At 44.8% G+C, this 16,448-nt stretch overlaps 1 protein-coding gene across 1 annotated transcript in view; it reads right to left on the minus strand.

Moving 5' to 3' along the window:
* The window catches only part of CACFD1 (calcium channel flower domain containing 1), a 43,601-nt gene extending 33,815 nt beyond the window's left edge, over positions 1-9,786 (minus strand). The window contains exon 1 of the mRNA XM_069241791.1: positions 9,430-9,786. Coding sequence (XP_069097892.1) covers positions 9,430-9,574 — 145 coding nt within the window. The 5' untranslated portion in view covers positions 9,575-9,786. The remainder of the gene's footprint in view (positions 1-9,429) is intronic.
* Between the last annotated feature and the right edge of the window lie 6,662 nt (positions 9,787-16,448).

Raw genomic sequence — 16,448 nt, forward strand, 5'->3', positions numbered from 1 at the left:
TTTGGTGGATTCAGAATTTTGTCTACTTTTCAGAAATATTTCGCTTTCTGGGATCCAGCATTGGTTTCAGACCAATTTCTGTCACTAAAAGGCTAAAAGCACAAAAAATAGAAAAAAATGGGGTATGCCCCAGTAAAATGCCACCATTTTGTTGAAAAATGTGGGTTTCTGATTCAAGCCTGTCTGTTCGTGAAAGCTGGGAAGATGGTGATTTTAGCACCACAAACCCTTTGTTGATGCCATTTTCAGGGAAAAAATACAAGCCTTCTTCTGCAGCCCTTTTTCCCCATTTTGTTTTTCAAAAACGAAATTATTGCTGCATTTTGGCTAATTTCTTGGTCTCCTCCAGGGGAACCCACAAACTCTGGACACCTCTAGAATACCTAGGATGTTGGGGAAAAAAAGACACAAATTTGGCGTGGGTAGCTTATGTGGACAAAAAGTTATGAGGGCCTAAGCGCAAACTGCCCCAAATAGCCCCAAAAAAGGCTCAGCACATGAGAGGGAAAAGGCCTGGCAGCAAAGAGGTTATTATGCTCTTGCTATGTTCATCAAGTAGATTTATACACAAAACAGAACCTTAATATTTTTTTCAGTAGCTATGGTCGCCTCAGTGCCACAGTCAAAGAGGGATCTGGTGAATGAAAAAACAAAATGTAAGAGCAAAGAGGAGCATCTGTTCAATGCCGACAACATAAGGAAGCTGGGCTCCTGAATAGGTTAGTAGATGCACTGCAAGCAGATTGGACAGCTCTAGTCACTGAGCTCTTCATAAATGATGCAAAGGTGCCTATGTATCCAATTTGCCGAAGCATCTCAACTGACAGCAAATACCAAAACAGTTACAAAAACACTTTGTAACCAGCTGTGAGGAAGGAAAACCACCAGTCTAGAGATGTGGCTGGGTTAAGAATATTCAAGGACAGCTAAACTGCCTGCAATCTAAACCACTTTGTTTAAACTTCTTCAAGGCTGAACAATAACCAACACCCAGGTCATCGCTAACATTGGCTTAATCACATGACACAAGCTGGCTGAAGCCACAATCCTCAGCTTACCTTCTTTCAAGTGTCACATTCAATCCAATCTCATTAGTGCAATGTTTCCACACAACTGTTACAGCGTAGCTTGTTTCAGCATCTACTAATTTATGTATTGCCCCGTGCAATCTTCCATGCTTAGGTTTTTCTAGGAAATAACCTTTTATTGCTGCCAAAATGGCTGCTTCTTTAAATGCCTTAAGAAAGGTTGCGAAGAAACAACCCCCAAATAAATGCAGACAAGATTAACTCTTTGTGGATTCAAGCCATCAAATGAAGTTCTCCACACCCTGGTCAGAGGTTTCAGGGACTGAAAAAGCCCTGTCCATGGCATGCTTCTGAAGGAGAGCAATAAGTGACTATAAGAAATGAGAGTCAGCAAATGGGAGAATGCTACTGAATGTGATGACAGAAGATAGAAGCCCAGACTCCGACAGACATACAAGGAGCATGTTAAAGCCTGTTATGTCCCCATGAACAAGCGTTCATGACAGCCGGACGGGTGAAGTGTTGTCGAAGAACTAGTTCTGAGAATGGAAGCCGAAAGATTCAAACCAAACCTCAGTCTGCGCTGGATCTGACTGCAGACGGAGGCAGCACCCCTTGAACAGGTCTCCCAGGGACTTACAAAAGCAGGGATGGCTACCTGGACCAAAGTTGAAGAGTAATTACTATTGGGATTGAGGTTGTTTCCTAACTTGATGATAATCATTTCTCAAGGAATAGAAATGCTTGAATCTGTCAACTTCATTAACTTAGTAAATGAGGGGTCTGGGCAGTGCTTAACTGGTAAAAGAGATGGCGGATGGCCAAGGCTTGCACAGAATAGCAAGGCTTCATAGCGCCGAGGTCACCTCAGGCCACTTTAATCCACTACCAAACACTCCCTACCCTTGTAAATCACACTTGCAAGTCCCTGTTTACTCCCTTTGTGCACATCTTCCATCTTCCTCCTTTCCCCTGTGTGTTTTTCCTCTTTTGCTCGTGGTCAACGAGGAAAAATAAGCGCTGGCCCCAAAAAAGTGTGTTAGTGGTCTCCTCTGGCTCAAATTAAGCACTGGGTCTGGAGAACAGTAAACTATTAACAAGTGTCTAAGTACGCTACTCACTTACATTACAAGTGTCTAAAGTTCCAAGTCTGGGTCCAAGGCTTCTCCAATATGAAGTCTAAATACTGCAAAGAGATAATACCCGCTCCAACTCTCCATGCAGTCTACCCTGTTCTGCCATAAGATTCTGCAGCATTTGCGACCAGCTACGTTAAAAATGAGAGCAATGATATGAAAACTGCATTGCAGTATGGCATAGGGAGTCCAAACAAGGGGAGTTGATTAACTTCATGCTTGTGATCCTATTTTTAACTGGCTAATGCGTTTATAAGCCTCCTTGAAGGTCCTGCTTCAAAACAGACTTGCCAATGAGCGAATAGAGCATCTAGGTTGAGACAACGGGCATTATAGGTTCTCTGCTTTCAACACTGGTCTTCTAGAATAAGGAAGGATCTTTGGGTAATCTGCAATGTACAATCATTTGAGAACGTATCTAAAGCATCATGATTTTTTAATGCAAACGTTATTGGCATTGTGGCGAGGTTCGATAATCATTAGGTACGTGGGTATACATAATAATAGGAGAAACAGGCAGTCCTGATTGTCGGACAATTAAATGGATCAGACCAACACTTGCATTATCTAACATTGCCATAAAATAGAAACCATCCCACACTCTCCCACCCTCCCAACTCGCTTCTGCCAACTAATGTTGTAACTAATGTGGGTAGCAAGTACAATTTAATCTATTGGAAAAATAAACAAATAAAGTGGAAGCCTGCATGTTTGTTCACGTCAGTGATTTTAGGGGCCCATCCACGTGTCAACTACTTATTAGTGTGGAAGGGGAGGAGGAGAGAGGGAGGAATGGAGCTTCCTGGATCTGGAAGTGTATAAAACCGAGAACCCAAGCCTTCTAAAGCATCATGATATCTTGAACTACGCATGTGGTATCAGCCCTCAATGCAGTTTAGAATCTGTGTCAGTGGCACCTATTGATCTACATCTGCCTGCTGATAAAACACTATCACAGAGATGACTACAGAAAGGCCCTCTACTTCTGAATCCCACCTCATGTTTCATGCTCACTCCAAACCACCCAGAATGCCGCCCTCGGACTCATCCTGAACATCCCGAAAAATAACCGCATCTCTCCACACAAAACAATCTCCACTGGCTCCCAGTCCAGAAAAGATGTAAGTTCAAGCTACTCACCCACGCCTACCCAGCTCTCTGCAACACCAGTACAACATAGCTCAATGACCGACTCAACTTCTACCAACCCACCACACATCCTTCACCTGCGTCCCAGGCAAGAGCATACCTCACTCATATCAAGAAGACCAAAGCGGGGGAACGCTACTCATACCTTGCAGCCAAGACTTGGAACAATCGCTGCAACATCTCGGAACCTTGCCATTCCCTAATGGACTTCTGCAGGAACCTCAAGACATGGTTATTCCAGATGAAACAGGCACGATCTCCTCCTCTGCACTCAGGCCTGCCCTACTTAGCGCCTGGATACCCTCAGGAGTGATTAGCTGCGCTCTACAAATCCACATAACATATTACAGACTTGCTTCTATTAAACCTGTAGGTAAGTTTTGAAACTGATGATCACATCCTACTATTGTAGAAACTATGAGAAACTAGCATCAGATGGGACTGTCCATCAATGGTCTCATTCTTTTATCAGTCAACAGGCCATAAGAGTAACTTTGTCTCCTGTCACATCCAAACCTACAAGCTATCATGTGGTTATTCACAGGGAGTGGCTCTATTCCCTGCTTTATGTCGCCTTATGCAGACCATCTCAGCTATTGTAATGTGCAACTGACATACACTTGCCATCACATGGCCCACTTCAAGGGTTCTTGCAAGGAACTCTGTACATACAATATACTGGCTTGTTATCCAAGAGATGATCTAAAATACAACAGAAGGGTTTGTCAACTATGATACTTTAGTGACTAGATTTGCACTCATACTGCGAGTAAGCAATAAAATCTGTTTTGCCATACTTTTCTGCCTTTGTAAGAAAGTATGTAGTGCAGCCAACAGCTCGAAGAGGAATAGTCTCCTTTTAGACTTCTGTTCATGAGCAGGTGCCTACAAATACCAAAGTCTGGAGGTCCTTAGCCAGTCACTGGAACATACATCTTTATATCAAAGTTCCTCATGGCTAGCATCAGCAGTCCAACCACCGTTGCTAAAAAAAAATAATAAAAAAAAAAAAAAAAACTGCTACTTTAGAAAGCTTCACTGTTGTGCAGTAAGAGAGGCCATAATGGAAGTGTCTCTTAGGCTACACGGGAAAGCTCAATGTACTCCTAAGTCCAAATAATGTCTAAATAAGACATGCTCACCTTCCTCTTCACCCCAAAACCTGAAAGTATCAGCAATAGGGTCACCACATTATGTGTGGATCATTAAGTTCAGGCGACAGGTGCTGCCAAATACGTCAAGATTTGTCACAGTCATGGACCAACAACTCATTTATTATTTTTCTCTACTGCGCGTCACCAGCGCTGTATACCCAGCTGACCTATATGGAAGACGGAAAGCAAAGAACAAGTCCTAAAATATAGGTGTGGGGCTAATCAGCACAGACCATCAGACAGACTTAAGCAAAAGACATTTTATAGCAATTTTACCTACTGCAATTCTACACCTATCTTTTTCACATACTAATTCAGAGCATACATTTCTCACAAGGATGCCATTTTCAAACATGCTTTGGAAAAGTGAAGAAGCCTCATCTGTGACTCTACTGGCTTTGCCAAGGCCTGATTTTTTTTTTGCCTCCGGGTGGCTGCTACGTGGGGGCAATCTGCATTTTTTTCTTGCTTTAAGAAAATTCATTACACATGCGTGCAGTGTGTATGCATGCATGGCGCAATAAGTCATCTTTGAATGAGTATTACAGCAAATCATTCAAGTCTGGCTCCAGTCCGCACTTATTATTTCGCAGCAAAAATATTTGTAATTTATTTTGTGCAGGAGAGCACATCCCAATGGCACTGTGCCGCTGTAGGGCCCTAACAGAAATAATTTCGCGCACAGAAGACCCAGAAGCAGGATACAGGTGCCCTGGACCTCGCAAAAAGTAAAAATAAAATAGAAAAATACAGCTAAGAAGAGCAAGGAAAGCAAATCACTCCCATGGGGTGCTGGGAAAAAAATAAAATACTTCTCTCATGTCAGCAGTGCAAGGATAGAACTTATCCAGTCAAAGCGTGGTAAGACTGAAGTGCTGCATGGACGGGACAAAGAAAAGGGAGGAAATACATCAAATATGAGCAAGTGGTGGACACACAGCCCACTCTTACTCTTCTACTCTTCCTTGGACACAAAGCCCACTCTTACGCTCGCTTGGACACAAAGCCCACTCTTACGCTCGCTTGGACACAAAGCCCACTCTTACGCTCGCTTGGACACAAAGCCCACTCTTACGCTCGCTTGGACACAAAGCCCACTCTTACGCTCGCTTGGACACAAAGCCCACTCTAACGCTCGCTTGGACACAAAGCCCACTCTAACGCTCGCTTGGACACAAAGCCCACTCTAACGCTCGCTTGGACACAAAGCCCACTCTTACTCTTCCTTGGACACAAAGACAACTCTTACTCTTCCTTGGACACAAAGACAACTCTTACTCTTCCTTGGACACAAAGACCACACTTCCATTCTTCCTTTCCCACTCTTACTCTTCTACGCTTCCTTGGACACAAAGCCCACTCTTACTCTTCTACTCTTCCTTGGACACAAAGCCCACTCTTACTCTTCCACTCTTCCTTGGACACAAAGCCCACTCTTACTCTTCCACTCTTCCACTCTTCCTTGGACACAGGGCCCACTCTTACTCTTCTACTCTTCCTTGGACACAAAGCCCACTCTTACTCTTCTACTCTTCCTTGGACACCTAGCCCACTCTTACTCTTCTACTCTTCCTTGTACACAAAGCCCACTCTTACTCTTCCACTCTTCCTTGGACACAAAGCCCACTCTTACTCTTCCTTGGACACAAAGCCCACTCTTACTTGGACACAAAGCCCACTCTTACTTGGACACAAAGGGGCTCTTTGCCCAATGATAGCTAAAGATATCGGTAGGCAAGACGTAAAAGGGAGTGGCAGTGGATTTTTCTTGGTTGGTACATTTAAAGTGGGATGCTTTAGAACGGGTAAATGCTCTGACTTTAAAGTGACGATGCTTTCATGACAACGCTTTGATTAGATCCAGAGGTGGATTGTGATTGTATCCTTATATCTGACTCCGGCAAACCCAGCAGCTTTTGCTTTCCTAATCACCCCATTTATCACCTGACAAGGGTCTTTCAGGAAGCAGGCACCTGTCAATGTGACAAGACAAAGAAAAAAAAAAAAAAAGAATCTCCTCATGTCTTGTGTTCAATAGAAAGGAGGAAGGTCCTTACCGGGGGGAGGTCGGGCAAAGATAAATTTAATGAAAGGTCACAAGCCCATTTAACGTTTCACCTCTGCCTTCAGGGTATCACTATATCAACACTAAGTTAGCTCAACGATGCTTTTCCAACTGCCTGCTTTTCCACCATATTCTGGCACATGACACTCTCTGGCCAGTGGCACTTTTGCCCAGGGAGGGCCACTGAACACCGCCTCAAATATTCTACTTCAAGGCGAGGGTACCTCAGACATTCATCACTTCCACTACAAGACACCCTCCCAAAAACCCATAAGCTGCGTTAGCCCAATACAAGGGTGTCCACATTCCTCACACAGTGCACGCTAAGCCCAAAGCGAGTATCCTATCCAATGAGGACCCCCCCTAACTCAGTTCTCACAGGTCAGTTCAGGCAAGGCCAGCTCCAAACAGACAAACAAACAAACAATCACACCCTTCCCCAGTCAAGCGTAGCCGAATCAAATAACAACTCCCTGCTAGGCCCTCTAGCACAGGCCTCAGATGTATTTAAGAAACATGGCCGGGGTATGTGATGGGATATTCCATGACCAGACTCTACGCACCACACCAGTTGCGAGGTGCAGAATCCGAGTGTGCCAGTTGGAAGAAGTGAGGAGCTAATGCAGGAATACCTTAAATCAGGGTGGTCGACTTCCCATAACCACTTCGCAGAATACACTGCACATGCAGAGGCACTGCACTTGCAAACCAATTAGATGACATTCATTTAGGGAGAAGGAAGAAAAGGGGGCCAGATGTACGAAGCATTTTTCAAGTCTCAAACAGCGAATTGGGCCGTTTGCAACTCGAAAAATGCTATTTTGGATGTACAAAGCCCAAACTGCGATCCGGATAACAAGTTACCGAATCACAGTTTGGGTTTTGCGATTCGGTATTAGGAAGAGGCGTGACAAAGGCATCCCTTCTTGATACCGAATCCAGATGGTATGTATGATTGTTTTGTCACCATGAATGTGGTCGCAAATCAATCGCAGTTAGCACCAGTTTCAAACTGGTGCTAACCCATTCGCAAATGGGAAGGGGTCCTCACGGGACACCTTCCCCTTTGTGAATGTCAGCAAAAATATTTTTTCGGAGCAGGCAGTGGTCCGAAGGGACTGTGGTGGATGAAGGAATAGTGATCAAGTTGGTAAGGATGAGGAATAAAGCATCTGACCGACAGCCATACAGTACAAAAAACTAGAAACAATCAGTGGCAGAAGAGATCAGTGCAGATGTTGTTGGGTTGTGGGGTGACGGTAAGAAGAATCAGATGCTGACAGAGCTTTGTAAATCTTGCAGATATACTAAAGGTAGGTCAGGTAGAGTCCCAGAGGCAGGAAAGTGTCTAGCTGATCCACAATATCTAAAAGTTCAACCTCTCATGAGTATGCTACTAATAGTTGCATTTTACTGTGCCCACTGCTGAAAAAGTGTTGGAGGAAGATCGGACTTGCAAGGGCAGAGGACATTAGTTTTGCAGATTTTAGGTCTTTATTAGTTTTTAAGAGGCAGAAGGAAGCAATTTAGGTGTTCAAGATGGGCTGTGCAAATTACTCCTGTTTATCCAAAACCTTTTTCTCAATTAGTCTTATTTATCACATAACTGCTGTAAGAAGACAAAGTACACTTGTTTCCGGAAGTACATTGTTATGCTTTCATTGAGCATTACTGCAATAAGTCATATTTTATAATCCTTTTGCTCTTGCTCAAGGATTTAAATTAACTATGTACAGCACACCATGTGTAAAAACATTATGTAGATATTCTACAGACTCAAGGCTGTAGCATTTCCTCCTCTTGCACTGTTACTATTTTCAGTAATCATTAATATTTATTACTCTACTGCTACTAATCTTCATTATTGTGCTTGGGTGTTGGTTTTGTGCAGTCATGGACTTCAAACAACTAAAGTACCAAAGTGGACCTGACATTACATACCCTTTGAATGTGGATGGCAATACATGGTTGATCCTTTGACCCACCCTGAGTCTCTCTGCCCTCCTTTGGATTGCCCAATGCAGGACTTTTGGAGCTATGTTTACTTTCTAATCCAGCAAATGCCCTGATTAACCTCAAAGGTAGCAATACTAAACACACTGCCAGGGTTTGCAAATGTCCTCACAGCTGTAGCAGCAGATACCACTGGATAACTATTTTTTGTACAGTAGATGCACCATGGATAATAATACTTTATATTCAGTTTCTGTGCTTCATCAAGTGTTGTTAGCACCAGCATCTTTACAAATGTGTCGTTTTTAGGCTTTGGTACCTGCAAAGTATATCAAAAGCATGAATATGAAACGGAAGATGGAATTCAGGGCTACCATATAGTAAGTACACTGAAAATAACTTCAGCGTTGTGTGTGTTATAGTGCTGTCCTGATTATGTAAGGGAGCCTCAACTAGTCACTGTGACTCAGGTCCTGAAATTTGCTATGGTGCCATTGATCAAAGTGGTAGCCCTCCCCGAACTCTGAAACTAGTTGTGCCCCTGCACAATGTTTGGTGCCCCATCCCAACTGAGCCTGTGACAGGGACACCCAATGCGGGACAACGAGGCATAACCTGCTGCCACCTTCCTAACACAGAAGATGTAGGGTGGGGGCGCCTACCTCATGGAGGGCACCAGGTTTCCAGTCCTTTGCTGGTCACTTAGCAAACACTAACATCAAATGTACTTGCCCAATTTATTCAAAGGAAGCAAATCGGACTACAAGACCCAGAACCCATCGCGCCTCAGGATAGCCCAAGTGTCAGCTGTAACCGGGAAACAATGGAAGAGCCATCACTACAACTCCCAGAATGCACTAGGCCCTCACAAGGGCGCCCCCGGTACCCATGTATGAGGGGTCGGCAGGGGGCTCGGCGCCTCCGGGGTGCGCGGTTATACTCACACAGGCCTCCCACCACCCCGGCCGTCCGGCAGAGCCAGCGGTACCACCAGGTCATGCCATCCTCCTGCGCGCTGGAGGCTGCCGCGGTCGGGGCCTTGTCCGCGTCGGCCCCCGACTCCGCGGGCGCCGTCTGCGCGCTCATCATCGTGTGTCCGTCGGGCGGCTCCGAACCCCGTCTGTCCGTCGGTGCGGCGGGCCGGCTCTCTCCTGGCCCCGCCCCCGCGCCGCCGGTACCCTCGCCCCGCCCCTCCTCTATTGACACTCGCAGCTGTCACTCCGGGGCACGTCACCTGACACCGCCCCGTTCCGAGGTACATCCTTGACGTCACTGACTGGCGAGAAGGCAATCCCTCGCGTGACGTCTCAGACCATTAGAGTCGGGTGCGTGCCATCGTCTGCACGACTTTCGCCACGTGTAACACTGGCGGCCATGTTGTAATCAGGCGAGCGACCCCCGACTGACGTATCCATTGTGTGGCAAGGCTTTACAGAACAAGCATAGGCAAAGCCAATAGGTCTAAACTGTGGGCGAGTTATTTGATTTGAGATGGGCGGAGAGGGTGGTGGGGAATGAGGGGTGGTAAACGGAGGGGTCGGGTCTAGTGACTGGGAGGGCGGATTATTTAATGATGTGTACCTAGGCATGCTAAATGGAACATCCCCAAAAACAATATATTTGTATGCCAATTATAAACCATATTTGTTGAATAAGAATACCTAACAGTCATTCAGCTATTATGATAACATGTTTGACATAATAGAAGTAATATCAAGCTTTGGCAATTGGGTGGGGCGTGATGACTGGAGGAATAGGTGGGGGTGGTGAACGGGAGGGTGGATTATTTTTTATTTATTTTTATTTAATGCGTTTTTATATAGCGCGGACTTTACCCGAAGGTGTCAGAGCGCTTCACAATAGGCAAAGTAAAGATACAAGAGGAGAAAAATTACAAGTGAGCCTGTTACAAAAACAAGCCTTACATTACAAGAGGCAATCGTGATAATTGTGCACGTATCAAGAGCAAAAAATAAACGAGGTAGCAAACGATACGTTATGAGAGGAAAAAGTGACGTGTGCAGGTTACAAGAGTAAATAAAGTACGAATGGAGGTAAAAAAAGTTGCAATCAATGGTAGACACTCAAAGCACTAAAACAATAGTTACGTTACATGAGGCAGTGGTGGCCGTTGTGCATGTATCAAAAGCAAACAAGATATAAGAGGTAGCAAATGATACGTTGAAAAGGAAAGGTGCCGTGTGCATGTTACAAACGAGTACAAGATACAGGTAGAGGTAAAATACTGCACTAAATGGCAGACACTCAAAACACAAAAACACCCTGGGAAGGCACTTCTATAGGCATGGAGAACAGAATATCCTATAATGGAAGGACTTCCTTCTGAAAACAGAGGGCTTGAATTAACTAATGATAACTAATCATTAACTTGATTAACTAATGATAGGTGTGCGCATGCGTAATGGACCATCCCCAAAACAATATATTTGTATTCCAGTCATGAACCATATTTAACTAGGCTACCCAGCAGGCATTCAGCCATTATAACATATTTGTTGTGACAGAAGTAATGAAAAAGGCTGCATGCCAACTTGCAACGGTGCTCTAAACAGGAAATTTCAACCTTGTTGTAGGCAAACACGTGCTTCACTTCCAAGGGCTGCCCCGCATCCCAGGCATTCCTCTGCCAAGTATAGGAGCTGGTGAGGCCCCGCTCTTGCTGCAGTGAAGCTGCAAACAAACAGGCACAGAGAATCCAGAAATAAACAAAATGCTTCATCCAAAGAAAGGCTTCTTGGTTATTATTTTTTTTTAAAAGCCACTGACAATGTAAGAAATAAGACAAGCGCAGACATGAAATAAGTATATAACAGCTTGTGTTTTCACCATCCATGCTAACTCAAATGTAAGAGCCTATTTATTTGTAAGAAGTGTCATAAAGTGCTACATGTCAACTATGGCCAACACAGAGGGAAGAAGCAAACACAGATAGTCAGAGGGAGCAGAGGGCAGCGCCAGCTACAAAACATGCTCTCTGTAGAGTGGCTCAACAAAAAAAAAATCACAAGCAGTGTAAGGACACCGATACTTGGGCCAGGCTCCAGGTCAGGACCACATGCAAGAAGAGAGAGGTGGTGACCGCAGAGCTGACCAACAGGAAGTATGCAATCGAGAGTGGCTTTGAAGCCCGCAAATGGTACGTAATGGTCGGCACGCAAGCCCACTAAGAGTAAACAACATGTGTCCAAGAGAGCACATGTGAAAACAATATGTTACCTAAGTAAAAACTTTTCTAGCTAGCTCATCAAGAATTTTCAATTAAATTAAGGACACAGAGGCGAGGATTATGCTTCTCTTCCTTTACTGTCAAATTACAGGAGTAAATCAAAAACAAAGAAAGCTTTAAACTACATGTCTCTACCAATCATCAGCCACCAGTCTATATATGTATATACCCTTGAAACAACTGTCCGTCCTCTTTCTTTGCAAACACAGAACAACTTCAACAGCATATGCACAACATATTTCCAACATGGATACCAGAAATCAACTGCAAGTTGAGGCAAATGGTCAAATCCAAACACAACACCTAAGCTGGTTTGTTATCTGCACCTGTTTATAAGAAATTATTCGTAAACCCATGCTTCTCCAAAGAGGAAGCTGAAACCAAAGGGTGGGTTAGACAACACAGTATCAAATGTATAACCATCATGATAACGGTACCAATGATATGCTGTGTAATACACATTATTCATCATAAAACCGGGTGAGATAATCCTTGCCTCAGTATCCTTAATAGAAGTGAAAATTCTTGACACGCTTGCTAGAATTTTTTTTATTCTATGTCAGGAACAAAAGGTTCCAATTGTGCTAGTTTAAAGCTGCGCCACCACCATTGAAGCGACATCCACAAACAGCTTGTGATAGGATACTTTAAATGTGGAATCTTATAACCAGTCAGCTGCTGCCACAATGTCCTCTAACCGAGAACCAGTGGAAAGAGGTTTAGATGCCACGGCACCTTGGACCGAATGGCTCCAAAAGTGTCTACATTAATAACAGCTGCAACCAACAGCCGTGTGACCAACAAGCCAATTTGCAAAAGTTACTGGCCAAAGTGGTTTTTGCAATGATACAAGCAATTGAATTCCTGGGTCTATGCAAAATTCACAGGTGTAATCCTCATGAGCACTAAGGCATCGTACTACACACAATTACTGGTTACCAGAAAAACCCGGTAAGACACACAGAGTGAGGCTGTCTTAGTGCACTTGGTTATCTTGAAAGAGACTCCTGTGGGAGTAAATACTCTAAAGGTTTTACGCCGGAAACTCACCTACAAGAAATGGTAGTAGAGTAGAGTCAATTTTGCCAGCAGCTGTTTCCTCGGATGTTCTTTATTGGCTGGAAAAGCTCTTAAAAACCGCAATACCACATTTACATCCAACAAAACAGAATATTTTGATTGCAGAGGTTGGATCAACCTCATACCCCCAAGGGATTTGCAAATCAATGGCTGCTCTCCAACAGGTTTATCATCAGCACATGGATGGCCCACAAAAATAGCAAACTGACAATTATTAACTGTTTTATAGGCTAATCCTTGTGTAGCCAATTCTGATAGGAAGTTAACAATTATTGGAACACTTGCCCCCAAGGGATCAATCTCCCGCACACTACACCAATGAACCCATATACTCCAGGCTGCAGGATATCACTTGTGAGTACTGGGGGGCCAAGACTGGGACAAGAAGAACATAGCCTGCTCTGAAACTCCAGGCACTTGCCATTGTCTCCTGAAGTTCTCCACGCCATGAGCGACAAGCAGTCCTGAGCCACCAATGGGTGTGGGAGACCCAACGGGTCTGTCAGAAGGTCCTGGAATGTTTGGATCTGGACCGGCAGAGCACAAGACTGTGCCATTGCCACAGGGAACCATGGCCGAGCCTTCCAAAAGGAGGTTACCAAAGTCAGTTCTGATGCCGTGTTTGGAATAAGACCTTCTGGATCATCGAGAAAGTGGAAAATGCATAAAGCAACTTCTTGGACCAAGAATGGAGAAATGCATCTGAACTCGTCGCTTGCGGGACTGCCCTCCAATTGTAAAATGTCAGAAGATGGGTGTTCAGACGGGACGCAAACAGATCTACCTCGCAGGGGCCCCATAAATTTATGAGGGCTCTGAAAATGCAAGGATTTTGTCTCCAATTGCTGGAATCTAGGAGGAAACGAGAATTGCAGTCTGGTAATACACTTACCTGACCCGGAATGTATTCCGCCACCACCAAAATCTGATGCTGAAGGCAGCAATGCCAAAAGTCCTTGACAATCTTCACTAAAAGACGGAATCTCGTCCCTCCTGAGTCTGTTTATGCACTGAACCACTGAAATATTGTCCTTCCGAGGCAAGATGCAACATTTCACCTTGTGAGGAGTCAAAGTCCACACCACAAATGCCCCCACAAGCAGCTCCAAGCAATTTTCATGAAGTTTGAGCTCTTCCGGAGACCATCTGTCCCCTGTTTCTACTGAGTTGCATCTCGCCCCCAACACCCCATCTGCTGGCATCCAATTTTGTGGCCATCTCAGGAACAGAGGCAAAAATGGCATCCATATTGTCCAGCCACCAGGAGATTTCCGTCCTGGCCTCCTCCAACAGCAATTTATATTCCGAATAAGATAACACCTTCTGTACATAAAGTATCTTGAGGTGTTGCGATGCTCGGTAATGAAGGGAACCTGAAAAAATGTCCTGAATGGAAGACACCAGAAGGCCCACCAACCTGGCCAGAATCCTCAGTGGTATAATCTGTGAGGCCAGGGTTTTTTCCAACTTTTTCTTGATGGACAACATGTTTGCAAAGGGTAATTTGAGTTGAGCCAAAATCAAATCTACTTGAAATCCTAAGAACTCCAGAGAGATTTCTCCCCTTGGGTTATGATGCCCAGATCTTGAAGGAGTTGTGCAGCCCACAAAAGGTGGGTCAAGACTGTTTTCCTGTTTTGTGCCATAATGAGAATATTGTCCAGTTAAATAATTGTGCGCACTTCCCGTTGCTTGAGGAATTGCACCACTGGATGAAGAATCTTGGTGAAACATAAAGTGTCCGAGGACTGGCCGAAGGGCAGGGCAGTAAACTTGTACTACCAGTGATGCCACTGAAACTGCAGAATGTGTGGGGCAAAATTAGAAATCGATAGATAGGCATCCTTCAGGTCGATCCGTACCATCCAATCTCCTTCCTGCAAAAGGTCTTGCAGAAGGTTATGCCCTCAATTCTTAAATAGCGATATACAATTCAAGAGTTGAATTGTTTGAGATTGAGCAAAAGACGAGAGCCTCTGCCCTTTTTCTGCACTAGAAAAATTGTGCTTACGAATCCCTGTGCATGAGGAAGAGAGGGAACTATTGCCTTTTGGCAAGCAGGTTCTGCATTTCAGCATTAATAAAAAGGAGAAGGGGAGGATTGGAGTCCTGAGAAGGAGTTCCATAAAAATCTGCTTTGAAACCCTGCACCTTTTTCAGAACCCAAGGGTCCTCAGTGATCGTCTGCCAGTTGTGTAGAAAATATCTGCCCCTGCCCCCCAACCGCAACCTCTGAAGAAGGAATTAGCTTTTCCCTGAATAGGAAGGGTCACCTGATGTGTTTGCACCACAGAAACCACCTCTGCTGGAGCAACCTCAACCTCTTTTATATGATGAGTAGAAGTTATTTGATCCTGAGTAGGCCGTAGCTCCCCTGCCTCTGGGGAAATATCCTCTGTGGAAGGTCTGAGGGTAACCTCGGCTCGGCGCGCGACCTCTGAAGCGGCCGGCCCTCTTAAAAAGGCCAGTGTGGGAAATCTTTTTTTTATAGAGGAATGAGCCTTGTCCACTGCAGAGAAGGTGGCAACAAACTTGCCCAGATCCTTCATAAATAAGTCATTGAATAGAAGGCTATTCGTTGAAGGGCCTGCTTTAGTAGCCGCAAGTCTGGCCAATTTAGGATTAATTCCCATCAGCAGGGATTTCTGGCGTTCGGTGACATGGGACAAATTGCATTACCCAGAAGGCAGAGAGCATGTTGGGACCATTCAGGAAATACATCCATATCAATGGAGGAATTCGAGTCTTTGGCTTTGACAGCTAACTCTAAAATCTTTAATAAGTGGGCCTGATAGATCTAACAGTTTATCTTGGCAGCCTCACTGGGTACGATCAATTCCTTTCTTGGGATCTTTCACAAACTTCTTTATGAACGTCGCCATGTTATTATCTAGCTCGGAAATGTCTGCGACCTTGCCTGTAAGCAATGGTTGTGGGCATTCAGACCTTAAGGTGTTGAGCACCTCCATCGCCAATGCTTTGCATTAGCACGTTTGGAAGTAGTCTGCTACTTCAGGGCATGGCACCCAGTCCGTACAGTCCGTGCGGTGTGAGTGGATGATATTATCTGGGTTAATAAGGAGATTCTGAGGATGGGTGTCAGAGGGATGTGAGACTCTTCGTGGGGATTGGTCAGAATTGTAATCTTGAGAAGATTGAGAGGAGGAGTCCTCTTCAGCTCGGTACTTTCTGTGAGGAACTCCGGAATGCCTCACGCTGATAGGGCCCCATATTGATGATCCAAGTGAACTGAAGAGGCCATTTGTGTCCCAGCCCTCAACGGAGGCTGTCCAGTCAGACCCTTGCCAGATCTACCAGTGGCAGTGGTGTTCTTAACCCCCCGGGGGGGCATTCCCCAAGAACACCAGCGTTAAATTATCTCCTGCCGTATTTAATGAGAGGGCGGGTAAAACACCAAAGCGGCCAAATTAAGGCACTGTTAATGGAGTCCTGCACATGGTTGTCCAGTGGCTGCACTTACCTTTCTTCCACCTGATGTTCATATGGGACATTACTATAGGCCGCAAAGGACTCATCTTCGTCAAAATCTGTGCCATTGTGGTGTTTTATACCAACAAGATGGAATTTCTTTCAAACTTGAAGGAGGAAGTTAGAAGTGGGGGTGGTGCCCAACAG

Source organism: Pleurodeles waltl, chromosome 6 (assembly GCF_031143425.1).
Source record: "Pleurodeles waltl isolate 20211129_DDA chromosome 6, aPleWal1.hap1.20221129, whole genome shotgun sequence".
Lineage (NCBI taxonomy): Eukaryota > Metazoa > Chordata > Amphibia > Caudata > Salamandridae > Pleurodeles > Pleurodeles waltl.